A 17,886-nucleotide genomic window follows, 5' to 3' on the forward strand; every position below is an offset into this window, starting at 1 on the left:
GAAATTGCAGAAAAGATACATATTGTATAGGCTACTTTTCCTGGATATTTATATTCTTTATTATAGTTCAACTTCAGAAAGACACTGGCTTTACAAAGAAAATCACTTTTGTCAAAGATCTCATTATAAAGTTATTTCAAAGAATATAGTTTAAAAATGGTTTTCATATTTAAGGAAAGAAAATGGCTAGCCTAAAATTCTTCTCTCATCCTCTGTGGAAGGCAAATGAAATCCCATTATGGTGAAACAGCTTAAACTAACGGCTCCTTTTTCCTGTCTGGAATATGTCTGTGGATGATATGAAATAAAATGGAAAGTGGCCATGAGGAGGCCCATGGAATTAGCAATTGCTTTTTCAGTTGGCAATTAATTTTAAATAGACTCCCTAATTACTTCTGTTTTAAGTGCCTTTTAAAAGTTCTTCATTGGGTGATGACAAAAACTGGCACATTCCCAAGGGCACAATACCAACTCTTGGGGTTGGTAGCCCCTTGGTTTTCTGAAATTCAAAAAACACAGAAGGTAACATTAGCCACAGAGTCCAGGAGACCCTGATGACTGCACCAAAAATCTGCTGAGGACTTGCCAATTGAGCTGGCTGTAGCTCTGCTGGGTAGAAGTGACAACATGATTGCGGGCTCCCATGCAAAATAAAAATGCAGGTCCTCTTGTTTAAACAGTATTAAGACACTCAACACAAGCCAGAGGAGAGCATTAAATGAAACACAGGCCCCTTCCAAACAAGGAGCACTATTTGACTGTACACCTATAAAATTGGCCCCATTGTTGGATGAGATTATAGTTATAAACTTCTGAGATACCTAAAAAGCTGCAGCTCATCTGGGTATCTATGGCTTAGCATAATGCCACTCTTGGGATGATTAAGTGTAACTAATTCATCAAGTAATACTCAAAGCTCTATCTTTATTGGTGTCTGGAACGTCTATGCTGGATAGTTACCCAATAATCATGCAACAGGTTTTCTATATGGGCAACTAAGTGTGACCACTGGACCCATTCATTCATTCATTCATTCATCCAATAAATACTTAAGGACTCCTGCTGCATGGTGGGAACTGGGGATACAAAGGATGGCTCCCAGCACTTATGTCCTCTCAAATGGCTCTTATTTCTCAGCAGACAAACATGTATAGAATTGACCGTTGGAGAGGGGTAGTCAAGGGAATTTTCTCAGAGAAGAAAACAACTGAATTGAGTGTTGAAGGAAAAATAGGAATTGTCAGTAGCAAAATAAGGTGGAAAAGTGACAGGAAGAAAGAGCACTTCAAGTGCTGGGACTATGTGTGAAATTAACAATGCTGAAATTTCAAGATATACTCACAGAAGGATAAAGGGTTCAGCACTGCTAAATCCCTAAGTTTAGAACACTAGAAGCTGAAACTGTCTATTTTCAGATCTAGCTGCAAGTTACCAGAGCTGTTATAATCAATTATAGTTAATGTAAACTAGAAACTGGGCCTAAGTTAATGGATAAATTAGCAGCAAGAGAAAAAGAGATTGGAAGAAGCCAGGTGGAGAGGATGCATGGGTGGGAAGTGTTCTGTAATACGTGAGAAGTTATTAAAAGAGCTTACGAGCAGATGATGGACAACATAATCGTGCCTGTCAAGGAGGCTTCACAAGGTGAAGTGATAGGATGTATCCTGCAGCAGAGCTGATAAGCACACTTCTTCGAGCCCCAGCATGCCCTGAGAGGCAGGGAGTCAAAGCTTGGGGTCCTTGGATTTTCTGCAGAAAATGCCCTGAGGTGGATGGAGATTTTTCCAGCTATATTAGTACTCCCTTAAATTGGTCCTCTGCATTGCTGAGTGTTGGATCAGGATTGATCCAAATTAGCAGCTCAGAGGCTTTTTATTTTTCTTTTTTTAACCAACCTGTGGCATTTACAAATGAGGTGGCACATGATCAAGGGAGCTTCTGGGAAAGAACCATTATGATCAACTGTTGGGGGTCAGAATTCTTTGCTAATGGGTGATTGTGCTAAAACACTTCTTTAAGATACCTCCTTTTGGGAAGGAATTAGCTCTTTCCTTTGACAGGAACCCTGTATAGAAGAAACTGGATGTTTAAAAGGGTAGTAATAACAACTTACATATGTCAAAGGCAAAAACTTCTAAATACGGAAAGGCATCACAGTCAACTACAGAGGAAAAAAAAAAAAATGGCCAGCTCTCTCCCAGACTTTCTGAATCAGGTTCTGGAGATGGAACCCTGGCCAGTTTGTTTGTTTGTTTAACCTGTTTATTTTTAAAAACCCTCCAGAGGATTCTGACACAGAAACGGTAGCATGTCATGGCCCTGCATCTAGTTGCAGGCACTGCAGAAGGTGTCCTGACACTGCAAGGAGATAAAGAAATCAGGGAGGGGTTTATGGGGCCCGGAGCCCTTTGCTCAGATCACTATCCATTTAACAGATGTTTTGGGAGAAGCCACTTAATCTTTTTGAACCTCAGTTTCTCCATCTATAGGTGGGAGCATGCAGATCTCGTCATTCCCTGGTACGATCACATGCATGTTTTCTGAGCTCTCTAGAGAAACCCTTCAAACACAAGATGATATTTTTGATATCTACCACAGACAAAAGGCTTCGACCACAATGTCCTCCAGAGAATGACTCATGTTTCTCAGTCTTTAGGGAGGATTATTTAATTTTTACTGACATTTTAATAATCCCTTAGCCACCTTCAAAGATTTAACGCTTCAGAGAATAACAGCTTTGGGAAGGGGGTAAAATACATTAAATCACTGACCTATGCAACTGAGACATAACAATTTTCTAAGGTACTAGGAAAAAACAAGAATAGATGCTACTTAAAAGAAAACAGGCTGAAATTGGAATGGAATTAATCTGTTTCAAAACATTTTCTGATAGAAATGACTGGAGTATAGAAAAAAGCATTCGGCTATGGTGATGACAACCTCCTTTTTGATCCAGCTTTGCCACTAATTAAGTCATCTTGGGAAAGTTTCTTTGTCTCTGGACCTCAGGATTTGACTTGATTTTGTCTTAGCGTCTTTCAGTGGTAATGTCCTAAGATCTAATATGACGGCATTTCCATAGGAAGTGGGCTAGTGCCCCAGGGAGGGGTCCATGAATCCATGAGAACAGCAGCAAGGAGCAGCAAACAGCTTTCCACCCTCACTCATCCCTGCCTGTGTCAAACAGCTGTGCTCCCAACACAGATGCACTGCTCCTCCCCAAGGTGGGCCCCATTTTAATTGCCACTGATCTGCACTAGAGCCCTTGTTCTTTGGAGAGTGGAGCCTGTGAAAAGATAATGGTTATGATCAGCGAATCTTAAGGATGTGTGGACTGACTTGAAGATGCCCATGCACTTGCATTATTATACACATTCTCTCTTGCTTCGCGCCAAATTACCCCAGAACTTAACAGCATAACACAACAAATACTTATTATTTCATGGATTCTATGGGTCGGGAATCTAAACATTATTTAGCTGGTTATACGTGGCTCAGTGTTTTGCATGAGGTTGCCATCAAGCTGTGAGGCAGGGCTGGAGTCTCATCTAGAGGCTCAAATGGAGTTTGGAGGGTGGGATCCATTTTGAAGAGCAGTTGTCACTAGGACTTGATCCTTTACCACGTGAGCCTCTCACAGGGCTGCCTCACAGTACCACAGCTGTCTTCCCCTGGGGCAAGTGATCCGAGAGAAAGTAGGAAAGAGTGTTATAGACTGAATTCTATCTCCCTAAAATTCATATGTTGAGGCTCTAATCTTCACTGAGACTGCTTTGGAGATGAGGCTTTTAGGAGGTAACTAATGTTAAACAAGATCATAAGGGTGTGTGTGTGTGGGGGGGTCCTAATGTGATAGGGTTAGTGACCTATAAGAAGGAAAGAAAGATAGGTCGTTCTACACCCAGGCGTACCTAGGAAAGGCCATGTGAACACACTGTGAGAAGGAGCTCTCTACAAACCAGGGAAAGAGTCCTCAGCAAAATCCGACCAATGCTGGCACTCTGAACTTAAATTCCCAAATTTCAGAACTGTGAGAAAGTAAATTTCTGTTAAGTCACCTAGTCTAAGGTACTTTGTTATGGCAGTCTGAGCAGACTAATAAGCAGCATGGCCAAGATGGATGCCACAGTCTTCTTATAACCTAATCTCTGAAGTGATATAATCACTTCTGCCATATCCTGTCATTAGAAGTGAGTCAGTAAGTCCAGCCCACTCTCAAAGGAAGGAGTGTGCATATCAGGAGGTGGGTAATCACTGGGATTATCTTAGAGGCTGCTACCATAAGGGAGGAATATTGGCATCTTTTCCTTAACCTCTAACTGGCTTTAGTGTCATATTCTATAATAAATGTAGGCAACAAGTTACTGTGGTGTGAGCAGCACCTGTAGTTTTGTAACCAATATAAATCAGATATTTTCTTATTATTTTATGGCTATTTTACTTACCTCTGCTCAACACTACCTTGAAATATGGGAGTTATGAGACCTACTGCACTAGATTTTGTTACTATATAAAAAGAAATTCATATGACTATGTATCAACTTAAAAAATGCTTAGACAAGTATATTTCATTTGTAACTTTTTGTATTCTATTTTGCAAGATGTAAACCATTATTCTGAGGGGTGTTACCAAACTGTTAAGGCATTTGTGACATAAACATTTTAAGAATCCCTAAGCAAGTGATATTCAAAGCGTGGGTCTGGGAACAGCAGCATCAACATCACCTGGAAACTAGTCTGAAATGCAAATTAACAGGAGGTCCCTTCCCAAACCTACTCAGTCAGAAACTCTGGGGGAGGGACCCAGCAATCTATTTAAATATGCCCTCGAGGTGGCTCTCATGCTCACTGAAGTTGCAGAAACATTGATCTAGAGTCTCATTCAGAGTTTGGATTTTTCATAAGCTCCCACTTGATACTGAGTCTGTCGGTCCAGGGACCACTTTTTGAGTACCACTGTCCTACCCTTGACTATAGCATCACTATTAATTGAGTGTCTGTCAAGAAACCCTCCTGTGGCCCCTATCATGATTCTGCAGCCCTACTACTAACTAGCTATGGCTCAGGGCAAGTTACTTACCGCCTCTGAGTTTATTCACATATTAAATAGAACGAAAAACTATGCTAACTTGCAGGGCTATTATGAGAAATGGGAATAATGTATCTAAAGCACTTGGCACAGTGCCTGAAGTAGAGCAGAAGCTCTGAAAGCAGACCTTATTAGCCATATTATGATTATCATTTAAAGTTCTTATTAAATACCAAGCTTGCCTAGGAGGGTTTGAGACTAGTACAGAAGAAACATGCATGCAGCTCTCTGCCAGGATAATCAGGACATACATGGGAGCTCAGAACAGGGAGATTGAACTCCAACGAGGAAAAATGTGGCCTTACAAGTTCAAAGTGCTTTTCATTCACTCTTGGGCCAGCCTCACACTGATGCTTTGGGGTTAGCAAAGGGAACATTACTGTCATTCTCACATTATAGAGAAGAAACTAAAGGCTCAGCGAAGCCAAAGACTGGTCCCAGGTCACTAATCATCAGGGCTTTCCCCATGCCCTTGTGAGATCAATCCAGTTACTAGATGTGTTTGTTGGGTACATTTGGGGATATCGCTGTGGCCTGATCTCCAGCATCTGGAGAATCCCAGGGGTGCTGTCTGAGTTGACAGATGAAGCTGAGAGGAAGTTGTCTACTTAGAAAATCCTAAAAGGGAGCAATGGCACGATGTTTGCATGCCTCCACCGTGGTAGACATGGACAGAGCCTCTTTCTTCCAGATGTCACAGATTGACCCTTTTCTCGGTCCCACACACTCATATACTAATGGCCATGAAAAGGGATGCTTCAGGATTCACCTCTTCTGTGACATAGGCCATTTTTCTTTTGCATTTGGGGCCCAGTGCAAAGGTAGTACATTTAGTCAAGACCCTTATAGACTGGAGTTTCAGAGAGTAAATGCTGAATGTATACTTGTTATCATTCAGGAGATCAGGATAGAGATGACAGAAGATTGGACATCAAACACCATCACAGGGAATTGGAACTTTGCTTTGGCTATCAAATTTAAAGTGGAATGTCTAGGACTCCAGGTATAATAAGCATTGTGGATTCTTACAGATTGGTTTGAGCAATACTTCCTCAGATTCTGTCCCAAGAAGGTGCAGGAAACTGGGAACCCAGGGCATGTGAGATGCTTTTCCACTAGAGTTTCAGCATTTCGTCCACATTTCCAGTGGACTTCTGTCACCTCCAAGTTTTTCTTGCCAAGTCTCAGTTCATGGCTCTCAAAAAGTGGCAGACAGAAAAGGCTGAGGTGAGTCAGAAGAGGCAAGAAAACCACGGGATAGATTAACTGAAAGTGGTTTGGTCAGAAAGATCTCCATCTAACAATTGTTAGTGGCCACTTTTGTGCACGTTCCTCTCAAATAAATACATTTCTCCTTCATAGGCAGCTATGCTGTCAGCACAAATGGTACCCACGACCCAGGGCCAGACCTGTACTTGCTCTGACAAGTACTATGCTTTGAAAAACCCAGTTCATTCCAGTATTTCCCCCAAGACAGCAAACTGCAGGGGTCAAGATGCTATCTCCCTTATGATATACTCACTCACTACACAAATTCCCAACATGGATAGCAAGCTTATACCATTATAGTGAATGCCAGCACAAAATGGAAGAAGTTGAGGATGGCTTTCTAAAATTTCATTCTGGGAAATGTGCTTTTAAAAAAATTTTATTTGACTTTAAGTTCTGGGATACATGTGCAGAATATATGGGTTTGTTAAACAGGTACACATGTGCTATGCTGGTTTGCTACACCTATCAACCCATCATCTAGGTTTTAAGCCCCACATGTATTAGGTATTTGTCTAAATGCTCTTCTTCCCCTTGCCTCTCATGTTCCAACAGGCCCCACTGTGTAACGTTCCCATGCCTGTGTCCATTAGTTATTAATGGTATGTGTGTTCCCTTTAACAACTACTCATTTTACTACTGTTCACCCTTTATGTTCTGCATATTACCTGAGGCCTGTAACTGCACATTCCTCATCTTTGAGAACTTGCCATTCCTACCCCAGTGCCTATTACCTATCTGTTCACTAAATATTTGTTAAATGGAAAATAACTGCAAGGCATGTTCTGAGCCTCCAAGTGTCTGTGAAATCCTTGAGAAAAATTTCATACCTTGTTAGGAGACATTATACAGGAAATGAATAAGTAAGTTGCTCATTAGAACATGTCCTTGCTTTATGTCCTTGATCCATAAGAGGAAAAACATGACCTCTCATATCTCAAATACCTAGAAATTGACCTTTTAATAAATCATGGGCTACAGCATACTTTCCAGTACAAATTTACATTTTATTTTATTTTCAGGTTTCTTTGCCTAAAATGGTCATAGTTATTTTTAGCTTTGATTCTCATCATTGCATGTTCTCTTTGCTGGTTTAAAAAACCTTCAAAATTAGGAATGTGGGAACAAATCCTATGCTTGAGAGGTGGACTAAATATTAAGATAATAACCTTGAAGAGATAATGCAACAAAAGGTCTCCTTAATCTTTACTGAAAGGATTACATTTTTATAAATGTTGGGTCATAAAGTCATGTTACCAGTTTATGGGAGCAAAGATATTTCCATTTGACAGAAAAAATAAGAACTTAATGTTAAAATCTAGAGAGTTGCCATAGTATTTCTTAGAACTCAAAAAATGGGTGTAAAATTATCTTGTCTTCCTCTGTTTTTATTTTATTCTTGACCCAGGCAATCACTCTAACATTAATGTTAGTTCATTATAAGTGATTCATAGAAAGAGCTGTTTGACTAAAAGCAATAATATGTTTTAAATTTATTAAATCAGGATATGAAGGTTTAGCAAGTCTTAGAGTCAGATTTCAGATTATATCCTTGTCTTTTCTCTCCAATTCATAATGAATAGTGTATTTTGTAGTCAATCGCTGGCTGCCTTAGTCTGTTTGGACTATTAAAAATGACTGAGACTCAGTAATTTACAAACAACAGAAATTTACTGCTCAGAGTTCTGGAGGATGGGAAGTCCAAGATCAAGACACCAGCAGATTTCATGTTGGTAGGGGCACGTTCTACGTGAAATGGGCCTCCACCAGACACTATGTGTTCTTGCATGACAGATGGGACAAACATTCTCCCTCAAACTTCTTTCATAAGGGCACTGAAGAACCCTCAAGACCCAATCACTTCCCAAAGGATGCACCTCTTAATATGGACACATTGGGAATTGGGTTCCAACATATGAATTTTAGAGGGACACAAATTTCAGATCAGAGCACTGGTGGAATAATTCACAACTTCCGGTAAAGCAATGTGCTTAACCAAAGAAGTTTCATGAATCAAATATGCCTGTCATTTACACAAATGAAGCCAATGATCTTCAGTATGATCAAAAAACAATTAGATAACTTAGATGAATCTCAAGAGGATTATGCTGAGTGAAAAAATAACACCAATCTCAAAAGGTTGCAAACTATATAATTTCATTTAAATATCATTTTTGAAATAAGAAAATTATAGATATGGAAATCAGTGGTTGTCAGGGGTTAGGGACTGGGAAGGAGGTGCAGGGAGTGGGTGGGTGTGGCTCCAAAGGGTCAGCAAGAGGGAGGCATGTGATGGGTGAATGTGGAGTTTACATTAAGCTGCACAAGTGATAAAATTGCATAGAAATATACATCCTCCCCCCCCACACCAAAATTTGAATGAACTCTGGATTATATCAAGGTCAGTTTCCTAGCGCTGATGTATACTACAGTTAGGCAAGGTGTTACCCCTGGGGGAAGGGCTGGGTGAAGGGGCAATTGACTTTCCTCTATATTATTTTGAAACTTTTTGTGAACCTGTAATTATTTCAAAATAAAAAGCTTAAAAATCAGACACTTCCTTGTCAGATGAGAGAAGGATCTGCAAACGAGGTAAGGAGATAACACAAGTGTATTAGTCTGTTCTCATGCTACTAATAAAGGTGTAACTGAGACTGGGTAATTTATAAAGGGAAAAGGTTTAATTGACTCACAGTTCTACATGCCTTGGGAGACTCAGGAAACTTACAATCATAGTGGAAGGGCACAGGGAAGCAAACATCCATTTTCATATAATGGCAGAAAGGGCAAATGCCAACAAAAGGGGGAAAAGCCCCTTATAAAAGCACCAGATCTCAGGAGAATTCACTCACTATCATGAGAACAGCATGAGGGAACTGCCCCCATGATAAATCACCTCCCACCAGGTCCCTCCCATGACACATGAGGATTATGGGACCCACAATTCAAGATGCAATCTGGGTAGGGGTCACAGCCAAACCCTATCAACAAGTAAGTGAAGTGGCTAGCAGGAGGCAAGGTTAGTGCTGTGGCCAGTGTCAAGGATGCAGCTGCTTTTTAGCTCCTGCCATGTGAGACCTGTGCGCCTGGAATTGCCAGTCTTCTGAGTGCTGTTGTTTTATACAAAATGCTGGAAATCTAAATTTCTAATAAAATTCTGACTTTTAATATTGACAGCTATTATAATTCTAACTTTACTTTTCTTTTTTTAAACAGTCTCTCACTCTGTCATGATCTTGGCCCACTGCAACCTCTGCCTCCCAGGTTCAAGTGATTCTTCTGCCTTAGCCTCCTGAGCAGCTGGGACTACAGGTACGTGCCACCACACCTGGCTAATATTTGTATTTTTAGTAGAGATGGAGTTTCACCATATGGACCGGGCTGGTATTGAACTCCTGACCTCGTGATCCACTTACCTCGGTCTCCCTTTTGAACACTATATTGGCCAAGCTAGAAAGCTAGATTTGTGTGCAATGGCCATTCATGTGCAAACTCAGCTTCCACACAGAGGTTCAGTTTGGCTCCAAGATAAATCCACCCTCAACAACCTGGTAATCTCAGTGTGCAGCTCACACTGGTTTGTCATCTCTTAGAAAACAGAGAGAAATGGTCATTCTTGAGGTAGTAAGTGCTCTGATCAGGCCACTAAAGAAAATGTCTTAAATCGCCAACCGTTGGTACCCAGAGATTCTGAAGAATGTCAGCATTCATTTGATTGCAGATCAGACTCACACTGCTGTGACTGGAATCTCGTCTACTCTGACCAAGATCTTGACAACCACTTCCTCAGCACACTGCTTAAGGCATAGTAGGTGCTCAGTTTGTGTTGTTAGAAACATTCATTTGGTTTTCCCCAGCTATTTTAGTTCTTTTACTTTTTAGAGCTAAAAGAGATCTACAAAAACTGACAACAGGAACTAGAATTGATACCCTATGCCACAGTTTTCCTGTGGCTGACACAATGGCCTGTGACTATACTTCATACATAGACGCCAGCAGTAACCCTATAATCTCTGTCTCTATTTGAAGCTTTGAATATAAACCTTTTATTCATTATCAGAAAATGAGCAGACGAAGGGGTGCTAAGATTCTCATTCCGGTTTTGGTTCCTTAAAGTCTTTATCACCCCTGCCCTGTTAAATGCCCACAATCTAGACATTCCTTCCTCCTCAACCCCCACCCTGGCCATCTGACTCAAAAGAAGGGAAAGGAGGACATAGCATGTTCTTCATAACTTGCAAAACAGCTCCAAACACACCATCTGTGAGTCAGTAACACCCTACTCCACTCCCGCACTGTCCCAAACAACACCTTGTGCACCAATCAGACGTCCATGTCCAGTCTCTAATAGCCTCAATTCCTTCATGAAGGGAGTGAGAAGAAAAATTCTAACCTTTCAGCTTTCAAAATTTCATCTATGGCCTAATTACATATTTGCAAAATCAAATTTACAATGATTAAGAGATTCATTTCCATTAATTCTATTCTCTTTCCCCAAAGTCATCTGCTAATAAGAGTCCAGAGAATGTTTTCTAATCCTCCTTTAAAAAAGAGACTATTTGTAGGTATTACATAAATACATATCAATAAGAGATCTTTTTTGTTTGCCATTTTTCACAAAGCTCTTTAATATGTAGACTTTTAAAAGGTTGGTTAGCCTTGAAAATTATGCTAATAGGGTAAGAGCAATAATTCAAATTGTAGCCACTAATTTCTCTAAGGGAAAGTATGCAAAGACCCTGGGCTCTACGTCTGTTTTCAACTAATCATCATGTATTTACTTTTCTGTTAGTCCAATAATTTTTCTTTCAATTCAGAATTAAGCAATATGACACTAAATTATATAAAGGCCTGTTTAGCATAGCAGACACACCCCATCATTCCCTAGTACTCTGATTTACGTCTCTTAAAGTGCACAACCGAGAGGCTGTCTATATGCCCTTTTGTATTTATATTCCATCATGCAGTCACCTCAATAACTTATGCATTCTCAGAAGGTCTACCTAGCAATTAACTCCAGTCTTTTCTAACTCACCATCTCATTATGCAAAGTGGATTTGAACATAAACTTTATTAGCAACTTTCAATTCTAATTCCTTATCTCCCCCACCCCTATTCTGCTGAGCAATGTCAGTTTATATGTGACAAAAATGCTTTGGAAAATGGCAGTTTAAAAAATCCGCATTGGACTGGCAGCACATTTAGTAATTAGTCTTTGCACTATGGGGCACTATATTAAATCGAGATCGTCATATTTCGGCTGAAGCATGTGACCCAGTTCTTCATAGAAATGGAAATGAATTCCCCCTGCTTTACAACATAGCCTTTTGACTATGTTTAGGAGGAAAAGACAAGGAGGAAATCTATCATTTTTATTCAAAAGGTCAAAACCTAAAAACACCAAAACAAAAGCCAAACAAACGAACCCAAACTCCTTTGCTAAAAGCTAAAGGACTTCTTAGCATCTCTTCTTCAAACTTGAGAAAGATGAGGGCCAACCTGCAGAGCTTTCTCATGCATATGACGTGTATCAGCTGAATAGATGAAATAGGGTTTAATGTACATGTTCTCATGGTAAAGAACCAAGGGGGCTGATGAAGGTTCTCATAAAACTAAAGCAATGACAGCACCTGAAGACAAAATGTTCAATGTGTGACAGGGCGATGCCTGCAACCCACTTACCAACGTCGGGGTCCACGGCTTGAACTCTGGTTAACAGAGCCTTGGTGGCTGTGTTCTCATAGATGCAGGCATTGTAGTGGTCAGAAGAAAACACAGGGGGGTTATCATTCACATCCTCCAGGATTAGATGGATGTTGGACTGGCAGAATCTGCCACCCCCGTCAGTGGCTTTGGCGATCAGGCTGTACACAGGGACCCTCTCCCGGTCCAACAGAGCCAAGGTTTTTAACTCGCCTGTGAAAATAAATGGCAGGACGATTGGTCTGACTTTTTAAAAACTGTATTTCTTTGGAGAGCAGAGGACCAATTATATAAAGAATTCTCAACATAGGAAGGACTAATGGCATTTGGCTCAAGTATCCCATACTTTAAAAATGTAGCAAATTCAACAATTTTAGGTATCAGGGGAAAATGTATGGGATTCTAGATGCAAAAACAAAACAGCTATATGACCTTTGAATTAATTAATCCTTTTTTGAAACCTCTAGTATAGAAGCCTCTTTATTTCAGCTACATGGAGAAGCCCCAAATCTTTTTAAACCACTTAACATCTACTCTGGAGATCAGTCTCTGGATTTTTGCTATATGCCCAGAAAACACACAGAGAATGGACTGGTATCTCTAATTCTCTGATGGTCCATATTGTCAACAACCCTTAGACCCAGAAGAGCAGTCTCTTTGCCTCCAGATAGTCAACTTTTTACTTCATCATTTATAGGAAAACAGGTAATGAAAACAGAAGCTGGCTTTAGTGGGGAGCAGGGTGTTGAAGGACCCCTACTGTGCAAGGGTTAACCCTTAACTTGCAGGATTGTGGAATGGCCTGAGGTTGCCCGGGGAGGAGTCAAGTGGTAGAAAACTTGAGGAGCAGGGAAAAGCAGGTCCTTAGCATCCTGCACGGAGTACTATTATGTCTGTATTTTAACAGCTGGAACAGCTGTATTGGTGCTGAATACCAGCTTTTGTGCAGATTTCTTTGTTGTTTAATTTTCGGAAGATAATGACAACGAACACAGTGACAAACCTGAATAAATGTTATTTGGTGGGAAGTATGTTATTTGGTGGACTTATGAAATATTATCACTCTTAAATAAAATTAGTAGGTATTTGGATGAAGCTACCTACATTTATTAAGGCAGTTCCTCCTTTAGCTTCCCAGCTATGGCTAGCCAGTTCTCAGACACAGGTTGGATCATTTCCCTCTCCTACTCAAAAAGCATCCAGTGGCTTTTCATTGGGACATTCAAGACACTCCACAATGTGCTGGCCTAAAGTAGTTTTCCGTCCACTTTTGTATGTGACATTACCTGGATCACTATGCTCTCTGCTCATGCTGTTCCTATAACTTGTAGGGTCCTGTTTAAGCCACTGAGAATCCTGGCTCAGTTCAAATGCTAGTTATTCCTTTAAGCAGTTTACTTTTTCCTCTTATCAGAATATTAGTTATATCTTCCTCTGTGCCCAGATATAGCTCTGCTTACATTTCTCCTGAACACTCATTTCATTGTACCTTTCATTATTATTATTATTGGTTTACGTGCCTTTCTTCCCTACTAGATTACAATATCCCTTGGGCATGATTTATTTTGTTTATCTTGGAGTCTACCACAAATATCCCATAAAGTGCTTTTATGTCTACTGGCTACTCAATAATATGTTACCTATTGAATAAATAATCACCAGGCCCATATACCTGAGTAGTATATTCCCATACTGCTAAGTCAGTGCTTTTCTGTAGGGTGCAACTGACATGGGAGTGGGGCAGGGAGGAGCCACTACCTTTCTGGAGACTAAATAGTTATTGTTCACTAGGACTAACACCACACTGGAAATATGCAAGCTAGCCAATCTTGACACTTAAATTAAAAAACTGTCATTGGATGGGTCATCCAATCCACAACACTAAAATAATTTGCCTCCATATAAAAGGCTTTTAAATTAGCTTTGGTCTTTAATGCCGGCATGTGCCTTTAGCTTATATAACCTTGTACCTTGTCAACTTTGCCTGAATACAGAGTAAGAGAACCTGAGGGTTCACGCAATTGGAGAAACTAGGCAAGAAAGTTTAATAAAAACTAGACAACTGTGTTAATAAGAATCAGAAAGGGACACTAAAGACATTTCAAAATGAGAAAAACTCTCCTTCCTATGCATTACTGTCTGATTTTCATGGCAACCTGCATTTGTGATATAACTTCATTTTTACTTGTTATAAGCATATACCTTAAAACTTACAGCTATGAGAAACAAGAGAAGCAAACAAAGATGTCTGCTTACTTGATGCTAATAAATGTAGGTAAAGTCTAGAGGAGTTTTAGAAAGAAAATAAAAAGTTTCCACGGTCCAGAGCACCCATATTTGGACATGCTCCTACAATTTCTTAGAGTCGAAGATATTGAGCATCATGTTCTTGGGATGCAGAGAATGATACCCCAAGGTATGGTGCTTTGGCCTGCTGAGCACTTTGAATTAAAAAAAAAAAATTGGAAGGCCTTAAAGCTGCCTTAGAACCAAGAACTTTCAAACCTTCTCTTGTTCCCCTCATCTCTCCCGAGTGCAGGTGGGACTCTCTTTGAAATTTCTTCATCTGACTAAGAAAACTTCTTTCCAAAAGAAATGCATTTGCCTTAAGATCCCCCCTCCATAGAAATCTCATCAAATAACCAGGAAACATTGGCCACCAGAGAAGAGAAAAGAGACTAAAAGTCATCACCATGTCCAGAGAAACTTTTTATCTGTTCTTCTGAGGGCAGCTCTGAGAGATTAGCTAGGAGACTGTATCTGCATAACTAGACAACATTTGTTCACAGTCAGCTCAGTCCCTTACCTTCCCCAAATTTGCCAGTTCCATTGAGTTTCATAAGAGGATTATTTACAGAATAATGGGTGACTTCCAGGTCCATCCATTTCCTCTAAAAATCATTGGCCACCCCTCTAAAATTGCCCACAGTCCCCCAACTTCCCTCTCACCTAGCAACAGCCTTACCCATGTGGTCCTTCTTTGAGTCTCTTATTTTGGGGGGTGAGGTATCCATGTGCATATAAGTACATCTGTATGCCTTTTCTCCTGTTAGATGTCTATTGTCAGTTCATTTCAGCAAACCTTCAGAAAGGATGGAAGAGAAATTTTCTCTCCATCCCTGCAAGAGGAAGTACACAACTATTTGCTAGTGATGAGGCCACATGAGTTTTAACTTCTCTCATTGATTAACAATGACATTTACCCAGAGAATAAATTTCAGCTTACCACTTTCTGGATCTAGAAAAAATTCACTGTTTCCAGATCCATAGAGTGTGTATCGTATATCTCCATTGGATCCAATATCAGCATCCATTGCACTGACTTTCAGGATGATTTTATTTGATGGAATATCTTCAGGAAGTAATGCTGTATATGCAACCTTGATAAAGGTAAAGGAAGGTAATAAAATTATTAGTATTTGTAGGGACAATTACCATATTTAGCATTATATAGGATTTATTTATAAATTCATTTATATAATTTAGCCTATTTTTTCTTTCACTACAGAAACATTACAATATATTATGAAACACAGCATATCTGCTGATCTGCTGCTCCCATGCTCATTCATTTAACACATTTATTGAGCATTGACTATGTGTTAGGTACCATTCTAAGTGCTAAGAGAACCCCAGCAAAGAAAACAGAAGAACACGCCCAGTCTTGTGGAACCGTGACACACAACGCATATTGACCATGTTTGTCTGTTTTTTTGTTGAGCCCCAGTGAGTCCTAGGAATTCTCTTCAACTCTTTAAAGAGCCACTACCAGCATTTGGCATTAGTATGAGAGATTAAATCTATTTGCAATACTTTTTTAACCTATAGGACATTAATATTGACTCTTGGTCCACATGATGGAGAAGAATAATAGTGATTTAATTTCAGTATGAGAGAAAATAAAATCTATTACTTGTACCTTGCATTGGCATTATGTTTTGTATAGTAGTAGAAAGGCTACTTCATAAGGAGCCTGCCGACCAGCCTGCAGCACCAACATTTCCACTAACCAAATGTGTAAGCTTATATAAACAAGCTAACATCCTGGAGAGTGGCCCATTTCTCTTTTATGTTATCAGTGATTCAAACAGAATAAGTCCTAAAGTCCTTTATGATTTGCTTAAAAAATTATTTAAGATACTTTTTTTGGATGGGGGGTGGCAGGGTACAAAATTAGGTATCTGATCTTGATACCTATACTTTTTTCATGGTTTCAATATTTCTTCCTAAACTTCACCTCCTATCCTCTTATATTCAATGGCAGATAAGAGCAGAAGTTTGCCTGGCCTTAAGAAGAAAAGTGAAATGGGTTTTAATTTGGGAGAAGCAGAGTAAAAACAGAGCCCTATCCCCGCATCTCACCTGATCACACACTGGGCTATTGTCATTCACATCACTGACAGTCACTTCCACCATGGCCTGTGTGACAAACAGCCCATCAGTGGCAGTGATATTGAGAAAGTAAATGTCTTGTTCTTCTCTATCTAGAGGCCTCTTCACATAGACCTTCCACTCACTTTGCACCAGGCCCAGGGCAAACCTTCCTCGAGGATTTCCTCCTGCAGTTTAAAAAAAAAAAAGAGCTTTTGAAGATGTGCAATGAAATCTCTTAATCTACACCTACCTTGAAAGGTGCATGGGGCGTCATCCAGGTACTCCTCAAGCTGTATCATTTATGATACTAAAAACATATTGATACTCCCTTTGATTCTTGAGCCACAAAGCATGGTATTTCTATGCTTGGCTTGTGTGAAAAGCAAAACAGCAACTTTCCAAGATAATGAAATCCACTTAGAGAAGCTGGAGATGATCTCTTGTTTAGCTCTCCTTAAGAACAATCAAATTCAAACTGTGAACAATCAATCGTCTTCTCAGGCTGACACAATTGTCTTTCCACTTCGTCTCAGGAGAGGATGTAACACACTCTAGCTCTTGTTACCAAGACAATTTCATTAGCCGTTGATTACGCAGTCAAGGAAAGGCAGTTAACTCTATTAAGGAATCTTTTAATGAAGTCTTTATCATACAGCTGTGCTCTTCTCATAAGAACTGGAGTTTGGGGGAGAAAAGTTCTCATGACAGAGGAAGGCCCATTAGTGTTAAATAGCCCTAACAAGGGGTCATTTAAAAAGCCGTTCAAAGATAAGCACTGCAATTAGACCAACTGTATCAAAGTGAAGCTGGGGAAAGTGGAAGAAAAAAAAGACAGATGAAGTGGAACAGCTTTCTAAGATCCTGAAGCACTGACAGTGGTCCCAGCAATATGACTTTTCCACATCATTAAGCTACACGGGGGCAAAAGCGGCTTGGGGAACAAGATAGGAGGAAGAAGGAAGAAGATAAGCAACCTTGACATAATCCCTAAGAGGCGAAAAAAATGTCATTTCAGACACTGAGAAAGACTGAGCAAGAACACTGGCAAGAAGTCAGGAGTCAGGTTTGATGATTACCATTGCATTTCTTTGTGCATTCAAGTACTTATCATCTACTCTGGGCCAGACACTGTTCTAGGCAGCAGGGCCATATCGGTGGACTAAACCAGCAAAAGTATCCGCTGTCTTGGCAGAACTCACATTCTGGAGGGAAAGACTGAAAATAAATAAGGAATGTATACTCCATGCCGACTGCTATTTCAAAGAAAAACATGGAGCCATATCCCCTACTTACAATGAAACTTTAAAAAGCAGAGGGCAAATATCGGGGCCCCACTGAAGAGGCTGAGTGGGAAAAAGTGGGACTTTGAGTGCCAGATTACATTCTTGCTTATAAGGCAAGGGGCTGCTCAGTCTGAGGGCCTCAGTACTGGGCGTGGGGGCAAGTCACAG

General features: G+C 40.1%; 1 protein-coding gene across 1 annotated transcript in view; it reads right to left on the reverse strand.

Moving 5' to 3' along the window:
- The window catches only part of FAT3 (FAT atypical cadherin 3), a 670,902-nt gene that overhangs the window by 86,210 nt on the left and 566,806 nt on the right, over positions 1–17,886 (reverse strand). The window contains exons 11-13 of the mRNA XM_017498438.2: positions 16,424–16,620; positions 15,288–15,441; positions 12,041–12,274 (exon numbers count right to left, since the gene is read on the reverse strand). Coding sequence (XP_017353927.1) covers positions 12,041–12,274; positions 15,288–15,441; positions 16,424–16,620 — 585 coding nt within the window. The remainder of the gene's footprint in view (positions 1–12,040; positions 12,275–15,287; positions 15,442–16,423; positions 16,621–17,886) is intronic.

Source organism: Cebus imitator, unplaced genomic scaffold (assembly GCF_001604975.1).
Source record: "Cebus imitator isolate Cc_AM_T3 unplaced genomic scaffold, Cebus_imitator-1.0 Scaffold241, whole genome shotgun sequence".
NCBI classification, from domain to species: Eukaryota; Metazoa; Chordata; class Mammalia; order Primates; family Cebidae; genus Cebus; species Cebus imitator.